At 35.2% G+C, this 21514-nt stretch overlaps 1 protein-coding gene across 1 annotated transcript in view; it reads right to left on the bottom strand.

The window, feature by feature from the left end:
• NAALADL2 (N-acetylated alpha-linked acidic dipeptidase like 2) overlaps window positions 1-21514 on the bottom strand; it is a 296669-nt gene that overhangs the window by 135819 nt on the left and 139336 nt on the right. The window contains exons 6-7 of the mRNA XM_075157700.1: window positions 12197-12340; window positions 1693-1785 (exon numbers count right to left, since the gene is read on the bottom strand). Of these exons, the coding sequence (XP_075013801.1) occupies window positions 1693-1785; window positions 12197-12340 (237 nt within the window). The remainder of the gene's footprint in view (window positions 1-1692; window positions 1786-12196; window positions 12341-21514) is intronic.

Below are 21514 nucleotides of genomic sequence, written 5' to 3' on the forward strand. Positions count from 1 at the left end.
ATGTATTCAAATCAGTTGAGTGGACATGGCTATAGTATCAACCAGGAAGAGTAGAGAAACAAATGAAGATTTAACACTGATTCTGTACAAAATGTTATCCATGGTGCATTACATGCTTAACTTGTGCCTACATTAGAAGCCAGTTGCTATGGCCCATGTTCAGCAAGACATTTACAGGACAAACTGTTGGCATCTGGATAGTGCTATTGACTTCACTTGATTATATATCCTTAAATTCTTAAAGTTAAGCATATATTGACATACCTTTAAAAAGTAGCTTCTTATTAAGAATGCAATAATAAGATGAAAGATTCAGGTATTGAGAAGATAAAGAATTTATTAAACAGAAACTGATGCATGCTTCTTATTATTTGTCTTCCTTCTGTTTCACAATTCAGTAGACAGTATGTCTAAACATGGCAGTTTCTACCTTTCAAATTCCGTGACAGCTATTGCAAAACATTAGTAATAGTGGAGTACTAACTTCAAATTCTTGAAGGAAATTAAATCCTTTATTGAAATTAAATTCGCTGTGCTGATTGTTTTCTATGTTGTTTTAAAAAAAAAAAAAACTATTCTGGTGCAAAGTACAGCATTCAGCACACACAAAACCGAGTCATTATTTCACTAACAGGAATGAACTTAAATCTTCTCCACCTTCTTCATTCCATCACTTAAAATATGAAATGACTGGCCTGCCTCCTAAGGGACTGTAGATAAATTTGCAACCTTTATTCTGAACCTAATAAAAGAGTATTAATCAAGAAAAATGTGATGATGTTTTGATGATGATGCCATCTGTACATTAGGAATTGGACTAGGTCTACAGCTCTTTGCACTATGTAAGTAGCCAGCAACAGTGTTCATTCATGTTGCAGAAACCCTTCAACTTTTAGGCAAATTCACTTGCAGACAAAATAAACTCCAAATGATCTTAATTCCTATGATGTCCTGATTATCATATTATGTACACACAGCATCAAAGTAGGAAGGGGTTTGTGGTTTATGTCACAGTTGCACTTAGAATCTTATTGTTTAATTCTTAGACATACAGAACTGTAATTATTATTCATAGACTTGTATAAAACTAGCTTAAGGCATGATTGTAACACAAAATAAGGCTGCAGCAAGTGTGATTAAGAATTTAGTCACAGATTTTTGTACACTATAATCACATTTGATATTAGATTCTTAACTAAGCCAGAGATCACGCTGCCCTACACCTTGGTTTCAGTGAGATGCCTGAATTATGTAGGGATGTTCTGGACTTGAAGCATAGAATTTTATTTACCTCAAAATTCTGCTAACATTAGAAAAAAAAATCAAAACCTTTTCTAAAGTTGTACAGACAGTTTGCATATTAATTCAAATCATGCAATACAGTATACCGTAAAATTAAAATCACCCCCATAGTTACTTGGTATAAAATACTAATACTCTCTACGGTCTACATGTAATTCCTGTTTGTTGTGTAAAAATATGCTTATTAACTGTAATATCCCCTTGAACTCATTCTCTGTGTAACTCTTATGTTCTGTTTTGTCATAAATCAAATCACAAAATGACAACCAAGGCGCTGCTCTCCTTGATCTGTATTAGTGCATTATCTGGCAAAATAGAATCCTGATCCCAGCTATGACTTTCAGCCATCATGAAACAAATAATTGATACAAATGATAAAGGACTACTTACCACGAAATACAGTTCCTTTTAAATATCCAATAACATTAGAAATTGTCTTGTAAGTTGTAATTGACTGAATATTCAGACTGATTATTTTTTTGCCTGTTAAAAGATAAAAAGAAAAAGAAAAAGTTAAACTTGTTCATCCAGCCAAGAAATCTACAGGACGCAGATATAAATTCCTCATACATTAAAAAAAAAAGTAAAAACAAAGGAAAAAAAAAAAGATACTGAAGAGGAACCAGAGATTAAAACATGAAATACTACATTATTTTCTTAGTACCATTTTAGCAGTGGGATTCAAAGCTGGAATCCCAAAAGAGATCTCTGCTCCTTGAGTTAAAAGATCATTCAATTCACCCAATAAATGCTGCCAGAATACAACATAAAAAAATATTTTAAAAGAGTAGGATTTACATAATTCTATGATAAGGAAATTTGTCTTAAGCTTTATAGGTTTTTCTCCCCTAATCCTTCACCCAGGTCAATCTTTCAATAACATTCACAAAATTATACCTGGTTTGTATTACACTATTCTTCTGAAGAAAATCCCTTACGCTAAATCAGATGGGAAAAGTTAGACCTCTCCATTACTAATGATTTTGCCAGCAGAGCCTTTGGTGATATACTTGTGAACTTATGCCAGCAGACGATGGCTTTTGTTGGCTTAGCTGATATCAACTGAGGAAATGGTGTAAATACAAAGGCAGAAAAATTCCAAAACCTGCCAATATATAAGGGACTTGCCAGTATTGCTATGCCAGTTGAGACTGTAGCACAGGATAAAGCCAGAGAAAAGTAAATGCCTGTGTTAAAACAGCTTAAAAAAATTAACTTTCCTTTGCTGAGAATTATTGTCATTCCCTCTGTCCCTCAGTGTGGGACACACTAACCATAGTAACTCCTGCAGTTTGTGGCAATGGAAACAAAACAACTAACTACAGGGAGCTGCTGATACCTTTAAAATATTTCGTTTGCATTATAATATACTGTATTAACATTCGTCTCATCTGAAAGGTCATAACTTCTATCTGAGAAAAGTGAAAATGTCTTAAACTGCTCTAACTTACATGCTAGCAATTGTCTGACAATAACCACTGTGTCATCCTAGACTTCAGGGAGGTTCTCTTAACGTCCAGAGTACTGCATCACCCTCACGGCAGACCTGTGTTTAAAGGCATCTTTGAGCCAGAATTCCTTCAATGTCCATATCCCAACTGTCACAGACCAAAATTAAAATATTCCCCAGATCATTTTGCTCTCTAACTCTCAGGCTATTATCCTCCCACAGATGTATTTCTAACAGTTTGTTTCCTGGCTTTGTTTCCTGAGATGTGCGGAATACACAAGTGGGGAGTTTACTGCAACATGTAAAATAAAAACTATACATGTCTATGATACTGTTCTTCAAGGTTCATTTGCTGGTACTTCATCTGGTAAATTTACTTTAAAATTCGCTTAAAATAAAATCCGATATATTTTCATTCACTAGTCTTCATTGATATTTGAAAAAAGCAAACCAACTGCTAGGGTCTTCCTTTGTTTTAAAAAAATGTACTAGCAATATGTATTCTACTTTTTACTTAGACAAAACCTCCTCTGTTATCAATAGATGTGAGCTCTATGTGACAACTCTGTCTTTGCTAGAATGCCACAGTAAAGAAAATGCAAGTCAAGCACAGTTAATTAAAAATAAACCACACTACACTATTTTGCAATAATCAATCACAGAAACTTAATATTTGATCTGTCATGCGTATGTTGGGGTTCGAGTCATAATTAACTTTGCCCTTCTGATGCAAGTTACTGTAAGGTTTATTAACACCATGTGATGATGAATTGTGTTTGTTCTACAAATCTACAGATATTATTCTAGAATTTTAAAAAAATATTTCATTAAAAAAATATTAATCCAAAGGGTTCCCAGCACTGTACTGTCACCTATGTTCTTTTTTTTTGGTCTTTTAAACCAATGTGAAAACAGGTCATGGCATCCATGTTGATTAAGCAGTTTAAATTTAATCTATACTATGCAAGTTACTTCTTGCTGCTGTTTCTCACCTACAAGCATTCTGGAGACAATTTACTCTGCTTAAAAAAGATTTCCAAGCCAAAACTGATTTCTTTTTTTTTTCTAACTCTACAACACCTTAGATATATGTTTCTTTAGGCCCCATTTCAGGACAAAAAGAAGATAAATCCTTTTGAAGAGAACTGACTTAACTGTTTTTCCTTAATCAACATCAGCTATCCAGTCTTCAACTGACAATAAAGAAATAGAAAATTAACTTCTGGCAATACACATATTCTGGAATCAGATATTCAAGTTAATAGTCATGTAACACTGTAGTCAGCTTAAAGTGACTTGGGCTTAAAGGCTTAGTACACCAGATGAAAAGGCTGAAAGTACTCTTTGGAGTATACAGGAGAAGTGAAATTTAATCCCCTTTAAACAGTTCCGACAACAAACCTCTCTTCCTAATGCTATATTTTACAGATCTTGACAACCTTCTCTCTTTTTTCTGTATTCTCTGGAAAACTATGAGGAGACTTTAGCTTATCATTATTTGGGATACACTTTGAGTTTATGTAAGCCAAAAGCTACGTCTGAAATAGAAGAACAGAAAAGTATTTATTATCAATATTATTTATTTATTTATTTCTTGACTTGAAATCTGTAAATTGTCTCATACCAAATGACTACCTTTTCCTCTCACAATTACATAGTTATTTTTAGAAATGCATGGTTATTTCCCACTCATTTGATTGACAATTTTAGAACTTCAGATGAGCAAAACCTACTACTTCTAGCATGAAAAATGAGTTATGTTTAATTTCTTTTTTTGCTTTTAACCTTACCCCAAGCGCATAGCAACATAGAGGAGTATAAGTTTGAGCCCAATTTTCAAACATGTTGGTTAAATTCTTGAATCCTGATCGTACTAAACACCTATAATCAGTTTTCTGAGCATTCCTTTCAGTACTGGATTTTAAAAAGCATCATTAGGGACTCAGGTTTGAAAATTGAACTCATTTGACAAGATTTTTGCTACTCTCATACAAAAATTTCCCTACATGCACATTTAACTCCAGTATAGAAGCATCAAGTACTAACTGAATTAATGCATTCGATAACATAGTTCCTGGATCATAAAACTGGAAGTTACTTCAGAAGATTGCAGAAACACAGTACACTGAATAACTTCAAGTAACCCAGTTTTTAACATGAATATAATACCTGCTGAAATGAACATAAACCACACCTGAATAAAAATACATCAGTTTGAAATCACAATTAAAATAAAACTTTCAAACATCCATGGCCATGTTACTTAGGCGGCACTAATTCAGCTGAGGTAGTCAGGATAAAATTACATTCAACAGATTTCTTGTTCCAGTCATTCAAAAACCTTACATCAGGCTCTAATAACTCAACTGCTAACTTTCTGAGCACACACTACCAAGCTTTTCAGACACCCCTGAAAGCTAGCAAGTTTTTAATAATGAAAGCTACAGTTTTCGTAAAGTTATTTGCCCCAAGACCTGAGGCTTTAAAGTAATATCAAATACCACAGAACATGATGATACAGTAAGAACTAACTGCACTCAATGCAGAAACACCGTAAGTTATTTACATATAACAAATAACCAAATATGTCATAGATTTCTTATACCCTATTGGTGATACTGTATGCAATAATATGGATTGGTATGTGTCCTGGTTTCGGCTGGGATAGGGTTAAATTTCTTCCTAGTGCTGTGTTTTGGATTTAGTACGAGGAGAATGTTGATAACACACTGATGTTTTCAGTTGTTGCTAAGTGCCCTCCTAGTCCAAGGACAGCTCCCGTGCCTACTGACTGAGCTAGGTACACAAGGTGGGAGGGACAGCCAGCCCAGCTGGCCAATGGGGTATTCCATACCATGTGACGTCATGCTCAGTATATGAAGGGTAGGCGTGATCCAGGAAGTACCGATCGCTACTTGGTTATCAGTCAGCGCGGGTGGTGAGCAATTGCATTGTGCATCACTCATTTTGTATATTTTATCATTATCATTATTATTTTCCCTTTTTTTCCCTGTTCTATTAAACTGTCTTTATCTCAACCCACGAGTTTTTCTCACTCTTACCCTCCCGATTCTCTTCCCGTCCCGCTGGGGGTGGGGGGAGTGAGTGAGCGGCTGCGTGGTATTTGGCTGCCTGCCAGGTTAAACCACGACAGTCCTTTTTGGCGCCCCACGTTGGGCGCCAAAAAAGGACTGTCGTGGTATTTGGCTGCTGCCAGGTTAAACCACGACAGTATGTAATATTTAGAATACCCTGTTAAATACACCGATATGATAAGTATACATTAAAACATATATAACAGCAGATTTTGCTGTCATTTGAAACAAATGCTTCATTTACATTCGACATTTTCTAGAATAACTGAGTAAAATTCCAAACTACTACTACCATATTAGATTGCCTAGTTAATGGGCTTTTGAAATCTTACTGGAGTGTGAAAAATATATTTTAGTTAGTTCTCAGTATTTCATCATGTCAATTTGAGTGCAAAACCTTATCTACTCCATATTTTAAATCAGTTTTCAATTAAGTTCAAACATAGGACTTCAAATGAATAAATGTAAACATCATAAGCATTTATGTAAACAATATAACTTACACACCAGAAACACTATATCCCACATAAATTACATATTTACAAAAGCAAATAAACTTATAAAATAGTATATACTTAATAATGTATATATTATCTCTGAAAAAAATCTTGTGTGACACTATCAAATTGCATATGCAAAAATCAATACTGAAACTATGATAATGTACAGTATTGTTGAATTATAAAATTATTTGTGCAGGAATATGTCAAAACTCCTAGACACATGTCCCTGTAACAAAAAGCCTTTACTGTTTTTTTACATAAGCAATACACCATCTAAATTCAGTCTCTTTGAAATCTAGTATCCCTCATTTTTTTTTCCTGCTAGATTTTTGTTTGATTAACCAACTATGTTGCCTACTAAAAATATATTCTCCTTTTTAAATGGATCTTCATAGGCCCTGAGTCCTCAAGCCCAATCTTAGTCTGAAGAGCTTAATGAATAAACTTTTTGCTATTTGATCATATTTTCTGACCTACAATATGGAATCCAACAATAAATGTATTCTGATGAAAAGCTTTTCAAAATAAGTGATGTCTAGAATAAAGTCTTTTAAGGAGGCTCTAAACTGGAATGGCCTAATGTGATACAGAATAAATGTGTCGCACTCAATATCAAAGATAGTTATGAATTTTGAGAATGCTTCATATTGTATAGTTGAGTTTCATAATCTCATACTATTTTGAGAGTTTCTTACCTGCTTTACAGCAATCAAAACGAAAGCATCACACAGAAAAATAATGGCACAGAACAGAATTCTGAAAATATAGCTTGATCAGTTACAATTCTGGTAGAAAAACTCTTGGGGCTTCAGGTAGGAGTAGAAAGAACATATATATATAAAAAAATGCTTCACATTGTTTATGCTTAATTCTTTTCATGAACTGCTATTTAAAAAGAGAACAGAATTTAAAGCAATCACAAAAAGAAAATGCAGGAGTATTAGTATAAATGTTTGTAAGTGTTAATATACAGTATGTATTACATCTGACTTCCCTATTTAACATGTACTACTTTGAAATGCCAGTAAGCAGTGTCTGCAGAACATCATTATATTTCTACTGTTATGTACAATGAATTCAAATTTGGTAGATACAGTAACATGCACTGCCACACAATATGCTGGCATCTTTCTCTATTTGTTTTCTTCCATTTATGTTTAGCGTAGTGCAAATACCTAGAAATTATGGCATTGTTTGCATATTGATATCATAGTGTATGATGGCAGAGCCAGAGTTTATTAAATATGGTACTCTTTCTTTTCTCTGACAGGTAGCAAGCTATGAAGGAGAAACACATATAACAACATCACAAGGCTGTAGCCTAATAGGAGGATATATATATCCTTTACCTTTTCATGCCCTTCCTCTGACTGAAAAGAAGACAGGCTTGATTTGCACTAGTGCAGCACTTGGCAGGCAACTTTACTTGTCTTGGACGATGATCGTATAGCATGGAAACTAAAGGACTCCTCCAATTATTCCTTTTGTATAATTAATGATTCAAATTTAACATGATCAGAGTTGACTATAAAACTCAGTATAATGACCATCTGACACGCGGAATTGCATAAAATAGATGTTCAAAGTCTTACAAAAATTATTCTTTATGTTACGCCACAAACCTTTTCAGTAACAGTCACTTCTGGTTATCTGTTCCACTCCCACCTTTTTTGGTAGAGGATGTGGATTTGTTTGCAGCCTACAATGAAGTTTTGCATTGCAGTCATTAAGATGATTCAGTATTGATCAATGACTGTATTCTGTAGGCTAAAAAAGGTTACAAAAGATCAAATGATTCTACCGAAAAAGGATTTTGATCTGAGTCATTTTACTGGCTATAGCAGAATGCTGGGAGTCTTTGTATACCTGGCTCTATTATTCCCATAGTGTTTGATATCATTCAAGTTACTTAAACTATACATGCTTTGGTTTTATTATTTTATGAGTTAAAATATAATTAACTACACCTACTTCACAGCAAAAGGCATTAAGAGCTCATTAAGAGCTTCTGTGTACATTAACTCTACTGATATCTTCTGAAATAATACCTCAATGATCTTGGTTGATCCAGACGAAGAGAGAAATAGGATTGGATTTAAATATCAGTCAGCTAAAGAAACTTAGAAGTCTTTAAGTGAGATCAGTGCATGAATGCTTGCATTATGCTTCCTGTAATTTGAATTAGACTGCTCAGGCATACTAGGTCAGACCAACTGGCCATCTAGCCCTTATCTCCAAGAGTGACCAACAACATATATGTGAAAAAAAATGTAAAAATAGGATGAGTGTATAGTGATTCTTTTCCTAAGACGTTATTATGCCCTCCAGTTACTCGAAAGTTACTTAGCTGGGGCAGGGTGGGACCTCTGTGTGTGTGTTTAAACTCTTTTGATTGTTTTTTTCCTCACTGAATTTTTTAACTCATGTAAAATTTTTGACTCTTGTAAACTTTTAGCATGCACAATATCCTGTGGCTGAAGAGGAAGGAGGGAAAGAGATCTTTATTAATAGCCATTGATGAATAACTTGAACACCTCCCAGCACAAATCCCCATTTCCGTTGGTGACTATCCCATCTCTTCACTGTTAAAAACAACTTTTATTTGACTTATTGTTTCCTATAATTTTAAACAGCTACTTAGCCAGGTGAACAGATTTCCTCACATACCATGTTATCTAATTCTTCCTAAGTTCTGGAGAGGATCTCAGCTGAGAACCTTTCAGACAATATCCCTTTGATCTCCCTATTTACAAGTCTGGCAACTCGAATTCCTCAGGGTTCCATTCATCCTCTGAAAAATACGGCACCTTTTTCCTTATGTATCATACGACAATGAAAGCTATTTAATCATAGAAGTTGATCTGCGAAATCCTCAGGTCTGCCCTTCTGCCACAGACAGCGGGAAATTGATCACTAGTGAAATCCTAGGTCTTTCTCATCTTCTGTCTTCTCAGATGCAAATCACATGAGTATGAAAATTCACACTTAAAGCCAAAGACAAAAATTAGACATGTATCTCTAGTGTTTTTAACTACGAGACTTCCAGGCTACCAGACTTCCATTTAACACAAAAGTATATGGTCATTAGTGATGAAAAACACTTTGTAAACTAAATTCCACTAGATAGAATTACTTTAAATACTCAAGAGATTGAAAGAAAAGCGATCATTTGCACCTGACTGAAATCTACCAACTGGCAAATAACTTAACAAACAACAAAGAAAGTTTACTGCAACACAGCAAGACTTTCTTAATTTATGTTTATATGAGTGCTTTTGTTTTACGGCAATCTTCACAATGTTCTAGCAAATATCCCAGTAATATTCTGTAAAAAAAGAAAGCTTCAGTAGTGTACAGCTTCTCTTTAAAATGTCACTCTCACATTCCTCCTAATTGCCCATTTTTTGGAAAAAGTTCATGGGAGCACAGAATTTCAGATTAATGAGAATTAACAACAATGCACCATACTAAACAAAAAGCAAATCTAATTACTAATTTCAACTAACACAAAACTAATAACTAACTTCAATTTTTTTCATTTGCTTTGTAGGTTCTACGCATTCGATATCTCTCAGATGTTTCTCTCCATATCCTCCCACTCCCCCTGTCACTCCCTCTGTCCCCCTTAAGTCTCTTGAAAACTGCAAGGCTAAGAGGAAAAAAAGAGGCAATGTGAGAAAACTGCATCTAAACGTTTAATCATTACTGATGAATCTGCTGTTCAGCTTTTTGAAACATACTGATGAGAGAATGATGATCATTTTATTCTAACAAATTTTAGGCCAACCAATCATCTGAATTGCTCATTCACCTCTTTTGACAGATAAGTGATGAGTTCTATGTCAGAAGTGAAATCTCTCTCTTAAGCTTCTTCAAATCAACAGGAAGACTGCAAATTCAGCCTTCACTGGTCTCAAATGCATTGCTCTGTTCAGCATTTTCTCTTTAGCTATTATTATTATTAAACAGTTATACAAGATTTCTTATCATGAGACCAGTCTTTTCTCTCTTTCATTAAGGCTTCTACTGAACACTTCAGCACACTATATGCTCTGACACATCTGTAGTTTCACCATTATTTCAAGGCAAAATATATCATAACGCATTATAGAATTATGCAAGGCTCCTTATTATAGACCCTACTTGCTCAGTAAATTAAAAACTTTTTTAAAAATCCCACACGTATTACTGTGGTTCAGAAGCTTTACACGAAATCAAGCACTCATTCAGAGTAAGCCGGACATGGACTGGCTCTTACTAGACTGCTAGCTTGAAATATTCTTTCTTTCTAGAAATTCTCCACCACACAGAATTCCTGCCTTCTCAGGGAAATAAAACAGACATGCCACATCTGTCACAGAAAAAGTAGAATAAGCTATTCTTTAGGTCATTCTGTCCTGCAGCCTCCACACACAGCTTTTTGAGAAACAGACACAGTGCAGCCTTTTATCTTTGTAAAATGAGTGTCATTTGCCAGCCCAAATTCATGCTTTCCTCTAGGCACTTCAGCTGTTGAAAATTCCTATGATAGTAGCAGGCTTCACGCATCCTGCCTGGAATGGTTAAGCAGTTGTTCCTTCCAAAACTACCTTTTCCCATTTATATAGCCTTTGTCTACTGGTTGTGGGGAAGATCAGTTCATCTTTAAAATATCTAGTCAGCCATGCATGGAGAGCAATAGTCCTGCCTAAACACAACAGCTTGAGCCATGAAGCATGAGGTCTTTCTGCCTTTCTTTTTAGTATGTATAACTACAAATGCTAACACAAGTCATAAAATTAATCAACCTTTTTTATGACTTCTTGTATTGTATTCCTATTCCACATCAACTTTCCAAAAGCAATAAACAAGTGATACAGCACATATGTGATAGTACAATGGTTGACCTTAAAATTTGCTTTTACTGTCCTCATCACTGTGTTTAGCACAGGATACAGTGGCTAACATAATTTGCCTCCCCCTTCCAAGACCACTGCTTCAAATCAATTCATTTAAACAGGCATTATAATAAAATATATCATTTTTTCTGCTTTTTTTCCTAGTGAAAGATAGACTAGTACAAAACAAAAACCAAGACAGAATTACACATGTTTAAACATGTAACTCATCTGGAACGTTATCTGGAAGGTGTTCCTTCCAGTGTGCAGTATCTTCGCTAGAAGACTATTCTCACCTTTTTTCCCCACATCAGCAATAAGTTTGTTCAAGCAATAATCTGTATGACTTTGCTAGGGGCATTATCTCTGAAGAAATACTCTGAATGCATTCTTTCATTACATCTAGCTCTACTCAAGGTATTTTGTTCTTACCGTGGTGACAGTTTTCCTGGTGAAACTTGGAGGAAAAGGTGCCTGAAGGTTCAGACAACAATATATTGTTTATTCTCTAGCAGATAGAAATTAAGGAACACAGGAAAATACATCACTGTTTAGAATTATAGTATTATTATGCCAGAGGCAGAAAAAGACACAGAATAACTTTAATACCACTACTGATGCCTTAATGTTAAAATCACATTCTTAGTAGTACAACAAGGCCTAACAAACCACACTGCAGCACTAACAAAATCTCCCTAGTGATGCTATCTAGATAGAGGTGTTTTTAAGTCAGTATTAAGAATTAGAGCTTAATGCCTTATAGTAAGAGACTTTTTTTTTCCTTAACCAAAACATCCATCTCTCAGATTTTGGGAGCATAACTTTTAGATTGTTCATAGTCTCTTCTAGAAAGCAGCTAAACAAAACATATCCATAATCAGCTAAACCTTTCAGTTATATACAGTTATAAAAAATGGATTTGGAGTCCTTGAAGAATATTTCATGGTTAGAAGAAAAGAAAAGCATTACCTGTAGCTGGCATTTGGAGGGGTATACACCTATCTTTTTGGATGGTGTCCTCAGGTAAAGAAACGAGTTTTTTGGCAAGCGCTGCAGAAATTGGTTGTACCAGCAGTGTTGTGAGGTTCAGTCGATTTTGTCTGTAGCTTCCATCTTAAATGACAGAAAGAGAACGGCAATTTAGTAAATGAAAAGTAGAAGATTTCTTTTCTACATCAACAAAACAAAATAAGCAAATAACTACAATACAGCTTAAAACAACTGGTTTAGATAAGTAGCCATTATTTTGTACTTACCTTACTGAAAAAAAAAAAAATCCCTTCAAGAACATGTGCCACAAAATTACATGTACATATTATAGTATTTGGGGAACAGTTCCACAAGAAACTGTCAGAGTCCAAGCAGATATAAGATTGTGTGCGAGTTAAACACAAAAAATTAAATTGGTGGGTAGTTAAAGGAATCAGTGAAAAATAGAATTACCGGCCAGCAATAACTTTCAAATTCAAGTAAGAACTGAACACAGCGTTACAGGGAAGAGCAGACATTAAACAGTCTGAAATCATGCATAAGTATCTGTCTGCACTGAATGATGCTACTACTCATAAGGCTGTTCGTTTTGCTAGGGATGCCAAAATGTTTAAATTCTACAGAAGTTGTGCTACTTAGCACTAAAACTGTTTAAGGGGCGAGCTATCACACAAACAAGCTTTTGTGAGAGCTTTGACAAGAAACACACCACAGAGGATGCACGTTGATGATATACTGGCAACTTGAGACGTGCTTCCTTGCATATACCAAAAAGCCTGAAAATTTTAATATACACCTTCCTCTCTTAAAGAATACAACCTGATCATCTCATTGACTCAAAGTGGGTTCAATGCAGCTGAGGTGACTATAATTTATTTTATAAATGCAGGGGCTGTTTCTGTGATGAAAGCTGAAGGTGGTCTGGAATAAGAGTGTACTAAACAGACAGATATGTCAAGTGGAGGAAGGTACAGATCAGAAAGCATCGGAATACTTCATTTACAGCTTTAAGATCTTAAGAAGCCAGAGCACAAACCTCACAATATCAGCAGATTCATGCATATTTTAAAATCTCCCTTTAACTGAAAAAACGTGAGTTTCCATACACATAATTGTCCAACCTTTAAGCATGGGAAGGTTTCTGATGAGATAATGAGATATTTCAGGAGACCAACTGACAAAACTAGAAAAAAAAAAGACAAATGCTGCACATAGAAAAGCACTTCAGGACAAAATGCTCATCTGTTTCTCTCAACTATTTCAGCTGGCCTAATAAAGGCATCATCTCTTCCCATGGAAAGCAAGAATACTCTTGCAGACAAAAAGCCCACCACGGAAAAGGAGAGAAGGTTCATAGCACAGGGCAGAAAACAGCTCTAGAACAACCTGCAAAACTCTAAAAGCCTTCCAATATACCTGCCCATACAGAATCATTTCCAAACTTCCACCTAGAGATTCAGAATACAAGGCCTCTCTCCGAAACATCTGTGAAATACCACATTATCTGTTGACGTGGAGTTCTTTACAACCAGAGAGCATCCTTCACATTGTGTGACTACAATCACAAAGGGAAGAAGCGATCAGAAATCAGCAGCACACGTTCTAATAAATTTCTATAAAATTACTATCCAGAGCATTGTTATTGAACCACAATATAAAAAATCCACACGCATCCTCCTTCTTTTGTTTTATTTTTGTGCTAGAAGCTCCCGAGACTTCTTACAGTATGCCCTTCAATCATAATGCAAAAATCGACCAAGGCTATAACATTTAAATATTGGGGGGGGGGGGGGGGGGAATCTGTTGTTCATCTTTAATACACAGTGGAAATGTTTTCAGCGTTCGCTTTGAAAGAATCAGACAAATTTTTAAGCGGAAAGATTCAAAGCATGATAACATAGAAATAAGTTTTGTCTTATCGAAGTTGGGCAGGGTTGAAAATCCCTTAAAGTTGTTACTTCAGTAAATTGATGGTAAAATCAGTTTGCTCAAGCTTTGAGAGTGTTTCTGGAATCAAAAATCCTAAAATGTCAATCAGAGATGTGTAACTGAGACATTATTTTCTGTCTGTTGTTTGCCAATCTGCAGACTGTATTACAGGAGCAATGAAGCTCAAAACGTTGCACATGAAAAGCATCTCTCTTTTCTCCGTTTAGCCACAACTTGAGTTTCACACCTGAATAAACTGTGAAAGATACACTTTCAAGAACAACTGACAGGAGAAACCTCCCGTGTTGAAAGATGAATCACTTCACAATGTAAGATGGAGTTTGAAGTATGGGACCAAAGAAAAAAAAAAAAAGAAAAAAAAAGAAGATTTAAAATATAGAAAGGGAGATTTAAGTTATCTGGAAGAAAAACTTTCTAATAGGAGGAATTCATAAAGACTCACCTAGGCAGGTGGTAAAATCTCTACAACTGAAATCTTTTTAAAAAAAAGATTAAACAAACATCTGTCAGGAATGATGTAGATATGGTTGATCCTCTCCCTGAGGGAAAGTGCTACATTAGATGACCTCTTGACATCTTTTTCAGGCTTGATTTCTATATGATTCTCTAGTAACTGAACTTCCTGAACTATTTACAAAAAAGCGGTACTGGAATTAACATTAAAAAATGCTTTAAGAAAATAAAAAGAAAGAATTCCTTTCCCTCTGCCAGCCATTTATTAGTTGCCATGACAGTACCTTGTTTAGGAGACTGAGGAAAGTTATCTGCATCACGATCAGGATTCAAACCTAAAAGATTCAAGATCAATCTCCCCAGTAAAACACAGCGTGCCCTGAAAAATCTGGTGATTTCCAGGGCTACTAGTTAAAGCACAATCATTCAGTTTTTAAATACTCATGGGCTTGGTGCTGTACCAATTACAAAACAGCGCAGCGCAACTTCACAAAGAAACCAAAGTATCGAAAGAACTTTGCAAGATTCTTGCTTGCTCTTTCCCTGCTGGATGTCAGACTCTTTGGAGCACACAGTGCTTTCAGGATCTGTGAGCACAACAAATGCTTTGAGAATAATTTAAATCTGAGATTTTGCTTGTAATGAAATTTAGTTTTATAGCATGAAAATCTTCCAAGAAACAGAATTCCTTCCTCTATGCAAGTCTAACAATCTGACCATGCCAGGCCTAAAACTATTAATTTAAGAAAGATTCTAGAGAACATACTGGAATGCAACAAGAAAAACATGCTAATAAATTTTTAAGTTAATTTTAGCAGCACAAAAAGAGGCAATCTTTAGAAACTTTCTGCATAGAAATTGAGGACTACATTTCTACTTTTGCAGTGACTGTGTTTTGTGTTTTCTTTTTCAATGCAAGCACAAACCTTGAGCATCAGTTTCCATACCGCTCAGTCTGGGATACACGCTTGTAACCTAGCGTTTCATAGTGTTCTATCACTTAACTTACTGGTATTGGTAACATATTCTGAGATTTCTGAAAAGTTTTTACTGGGAGAATTTAACAGAAATACTTGTGTACCATATGCCACTCAATTCTGGGTTAAAGTACAATTTTACCATCGTTTCAATGACTTTTGTCAAGGCTGAAAAATCAGAGCACATGAAACAGAAGAGAGTTTAGTCACAATGTCATACTTCTCTAGTCAAAAGAATATCGCTTTACCCACAGCTTCTTCAATGTTATGCAACCAGACTTTTATCTATTCTTCTCTAAAAAGTTTGTGCTACAAGAATCAACTTTCTGTTCATCTTTATTTAAATTCCAGATTCAGAGAAAGATTGGACAGAATATTGTATTTCATCGTTACCTATTTATTAAAGTCACCCTCTGCCAGGATCTGATAAAACAAAAAGTTAATAAATAGAACTGTTGAAAAAGTTTACTGATAAAATTCATTAAAATAATTCCTTCTATGACCTGAAACACTGTTTTAATGATTTTCCCCCAAATAGGGAAAAAAGGGGAGTCTGACTGAACACTGAACCATAATTGTACATACCCACATCTTTGACTTTCTGCTGCATTAATAATAGAGCAGTATTAGTTTTGAAATATCTAAAGAGAATGGCTCATTAATTTTTCACCTTAAGCTTAATAGAAATTTGATAAACAATTTTATGCTGAGAATAGACACTCCAAGCAGGACTTCACAGCACACGATAAGAATAAATTAGAGCATAAAAGCCAGAATAAAGTGTGTTTGGTCAAGTACGATGGTTCTGTCATTCAGTTGCCTGAAGTGAACAGTTAGTTCAATGCATTTCTGTGAAAGAAGTATTCTTCCATTTATGCATTCCCAGCATATCTTCTGCACTGCCCTTTCTCAACACTTGATGTTGTATTAACCATGACAAAACCAAAGATGTATAAGCTGACACATCAGAGACATTTATATCATTTGCGCTTTGAACTTGTACACAGTTTCCCCCCAACTTTGCTGATACATTCAATAGCTGTTAGGCTTCCATTGGTTCTCATGAAGCTAGTCACAATGATTTCTTTATACTTCCCTGCAAAATCAGTTTATGTGTGGTTTTCCTGACTTACATCTAACCACACACCCAGACTGAAAGGCACTGTGCGGTGCCTACTACAGGGAGGCTCTATCAGCTATTGGTGGCTCTAGGTACTAAAACCACATCGCTACTGTTAATCATCATAATTCTGCTACGCAGCAGCTATTTTGTTACCTCTTCAGCTACAGCTGCTTATAATACTGTCCACAAGCAGCATTTTTAAGACACACGTGACTCTTCCTACTCAGAAAGCAGCCTTCAATTAAGCCTTCACACTATCAATTAATACTGCTAGACAAGGCTTGCATTGTCACATTGGTGCATTTGAGGTGTTTTTTTTTGTTGCGGCTGTTTTTGCACATTGCTCTTCCAATGAATAGTTCCACAAAGTAACACCTTTTCCTAAGAGAAATCTTATTGACTTCCTATATACTTTTCAATGGCACTATTAGTATGAGTCTAGTCATACTCATATGAAACTGGAGGATTTGGTACATGCAGATTCTTAGAATACAGATCCCATCTAACCTCTGATATAAAATGTACCCAATCTACTACACTTCACAAAGTCACTGACATATTTTTTTTCCTTCCTAAATTCTCTCTTTGAACATGGGAAGAAAAATAAACTGATTCTGCCTGTCACTTCTTGCTGTAAATGGATACAGCGAGAACATTGATCCAGAAAAAACGATGCTGTTTTCCAAGCACCTATGAACAGGAAATTCTGGGAAAGCCCCACATGTGCTCAGTATTTGGATTTTGAAAGTCAGATACATGTTCTTCTTCAAATGAAGTCAAATAGAGAGCTCTTCCTCCATTTCTCTAAAGCAAAGAAAATGGTGCTGATAGCTCTATGGTACTTAAAATGGAAGTCAGAATAGATTTTATTAATGGGAAGGAGAAGACCATAGTTTCAGACTCAGAGAGTACCTTGAGAGGTATAAGCTAAAAATATCAGCAAGGATAAGAAAAATAACTGGTATAGAAAAATGTTATTCAAGAGAAGAGCAGAACCTGGAGCAGATGCCCATGGAGTAGAAGTGGTAACAAGCACTTTCCTGCTATGTCTTTATTCAGTTCTCTATGAATTATCCACTAGAATTACAGTGTGGAACATACATCAATTTTGAAGTACTTTGCTTCACTAGCCGCTGGTAGTACCATGGAGAAAGAAAAAAACATTCGCTTCTCTTTTGTAAAAAAACAACTTTGAAATTCTGCAACCAGGGATTTTAACAGCGGCCCCAGCTAAGGACTTTCAAAGCAGCTTTACAGGCAATGAAGTATGAGATGAAGAACTGTTCTGCCAATTACAACAGCATTGTGGCAGCTTGCATTTCAGGATGCATGATTCACTAATGGAGAAGGGATGCTTATAACTATGTACTGATTTGAGATATGGGTGAGAAAGATGTCTATAAAAGGTTTACGCACATTTACAGAAAATACAGAACTTGGAGACAGTGAGGATCACCTAGAAGGAAAACAAGTTACTGGGAGTACTCAGCATCTGAAAAACATTTTCAAATTTGTCTTCGCATTGGTGATGGATAAAAAGACTTCTTTAAAAACACTTTTTAAAAAAATTCCACATTCTCATGACGTTAAGGGTTAATGAAAAGAGTTTAGAAGAAAAACAAAGATATCATACCACCTGTGATAAACTCCCAAGAGTTAACAAGATCATACATTCATTGATACATACAAAAAATACATAACACTATAGAGGTATTGTTTTGCTTTACAAAGCATATTCACTGTATTCTGTTTACATCACATTTTATCCATGGAGTGGATACAAATCTGGGTATATATTACCCAAGACTGTCTCCTTAAACAGATTTCTGTTGTCCTTAAAAATAAAACTCAAATTCTATAGCTGACATGAGAAGAAATTATACCTCTAGAATCTGCTGTCATGCTTCTCCCTCCCTCTTGAGGAAATGTGCTTAACCAATATTAAAGAGAAAAAAATGCCACTCCCCTGTCTCTTAGTGCAAATCACTCTTGTCTTAATGCCTACTTAACGTACTTCAAAAATACTCAGTCTTGTTTCTTTTTAAGATAAATGGAAGAAAAAGCAACACATTTATTTTGTAAAAGCAAAACTCCTTTGACACACTGACACAAAAACATCTCATTAATCCCTGTTCCCTTCTAAAAATATTTAATAAAATGGCAAGAATAAAAAAGAAAAATCCCAAACCAAAAAACTTTTCACAATACTCATAATTTTGAATCCGCCTTTCCACTTCACCTGTTATGGTGGCTAATCATTAAAATGACATAGAAGTGGCCAAAATAGAGCAAAATTACATAACACTTCTACACCAATTGACCTGGAAGCAAAATTTTTCCTTTTTACTTATCATACAATTGTGTAACTACTAAGTCATGAAAAGGAAAGAGTAATTCTTTCACATATTACAAATAGCCAAAACATATTCTTACGTCCTAGTAACAATGGAATGTAACAGGGGAGAAAGGACAAGGTAATTCTCAGTCTTCCTGTGTGAGCAAATGCTCGTCTCACCACTGAACTGAAAGACATTCTCCACTGACAGACAGCAGTTTGGGCCATGTGACATACAAACTACTATCCATCCTTTTGACAGTGATGGTAGATATTCAAAAGGATTGACAGAAGTTGTATGGGTTGCAAGACAAAAAATAAATAGCCCTCAATACTTTAAAAATAAACTTATTTTAAAAATCCCATAATAATAAATTTCAGTTTCTGCACAATTTGTTCTTTGCATGCATGCTGAATTCAAACCAGCATCTTCAAAACTCTGTTATTTAATTTTGGATCCTATTTGAGGTATACTTGATACCAAAACACCTGCTTAGCATCTTCTACCTTCATGAAATTTAAGAACACAGGTACTTCACACCGTAAGGGTGTGGGGGGAAATAATCCGTGCTAAAACATTGGAAACACTCAAAAACATTAGCCACATAAAAAATTGACCACAAAATTCTGCAGCCATGTTATCCAAGTCTTAAATTGGATACTAAGGACTACAAAAATAAATACCACAATTCTTACTTAAACTTTAAATCTTTGTACCAAATTAGTGACTCAAACATGATACGATAAAATAATTCTACAACAAATTTATCGTCAACTGATATTTTGTATTTTACTAAAATATGTAGAGGTATTAATCAAATAGAATTCAGCAAAACTGCTTGAAGTGATTATTCTGATGCTCAGAATTACTGCATAACCCAAAATATTAAGTTTTGGACATATATTTGGACTTTTTTTTCAATCTTTCTCTTAGAGTAAAACTACTTCATGAATCCTATATCTGCAAGTCTTATGTTTGAAATGGACCTATTTGTGGCTCCCAGAAAATATATTTCCCTATTAACTATACAATGTTCTTGAACTGGAATTTGGAGGGAAGCGTGTATGTACATGTATGTGCATGACGGAACATAAATCAAACTGCTGTACTAAGCTTGAGAGAGTTGGTTTTTAAAACTGAAACATTATAAAACATTTTAAATTCAAGTGTCAAACACATTATGGAATTTGTTATTGGTTTAATTGAAAAAATATACTTTGTGTCTGAGAGCTACCTGGGTCTGTCCCATCTGCCTATATACCCTGGGTCAAGTACAGTCCTAGCTCAAGTTTACTCCCTTGACTGTGGTTGTGCTACAGATGAATTTGGCCTGCTCTGTTGAAATGGACACAGAAAACATCATTGGATCCCACATTCTCCTACTGCAAGGTTGGATCATTCCCTTTTTTGGTTTTTTGAAACCAAGAATTTTGAAAACATCAAATTATATAATAACAGTAAGGTACTATGTAAGGGACACGAAACCTATTCCGTACTTCATAGTTTATGATATAGTTCATAGACACACATTTAGTCTTGAACATAAGCACTTTACATTTGCTTCCATAATGCTTTTTTATCTCCAAGATAAGTAAATGATGTTTCTTTTAAAAAAGAAACTTATAATACCCAGGCTTTATAACTGCCTTTTCCAATCTGCAGCATTATATTCCAGTCAGACCTTATGTAGTTTCTGATACTGGTTTCCTTTTCTGTCTGGTAGCAGTCCACGGTGAGAAAAACAACAATAATGATAATGCAGCAGCTCTCGTATTCTGAGTGGGCAAGCAGCTTTTCTGTCGTTTATGGCTAATTATAGTAATTGGCTGGTTCCTAGCTCTCCCATGCTTTTTGAAGGAGATGCAAGGATGAGGATAGGGAATAACCGGTATCGGTCAGTTTACTTTATGTTTGACCAGCAGAACCAAAGGTTTCTCTCCGTACTGCAAAAAGGATCCAGGTAGCCACCAAGCATGGGTATCTACTCAATAGTGGGACCATTAAGTTGCATCATCATCTGCACCACGCTAGCAAGATAAGGCACAAAGCACCTCCTGTATGAATTATGTTTCCTGTTAACAACTTCAAAAAATAAGCAATTTCTGGCACATTCAAGAGTTAATGGGCTAGTCATATAACTTGTTCCCTCATGAAATAAACCTTGGTTTTCTACACTGGTGATGGCCACTACAGACAAAACAAACAACAAACATGGAAATGAGACACTGATACAGATTTCCTTCCCTGCAGCGATGATCAAGACTACAAATAGCAAAATAACTGTCTTGCTTTACGTGAAATATGTTTGCAGCAACCAGAATATACATCAGGTTACATATGCCATCATTGTTCTGGTTACAAACAAGCATGGAGTCCTGTTTACCCACAAGAATGAGATTTATTGTTATTAAAAATAATAAAAGCCCTATAACACTCTACAAGGAATGGAATGGAAATA

Source organism: Calonectris borealis, chromosome 9 (genome assembly GCF_964195595.1).
Source record: "Calonectris borealis chromosome 9, bCalBor7.hap1.2, whole genome shotgun sequence".
NCBI classification, from domain to species: domain Eukaryota; kingdom Metazoa; phylum Chordata; class Aves; order Procellariiformes; family Procellariidae; genus Calonectris; species Calonectris borealis.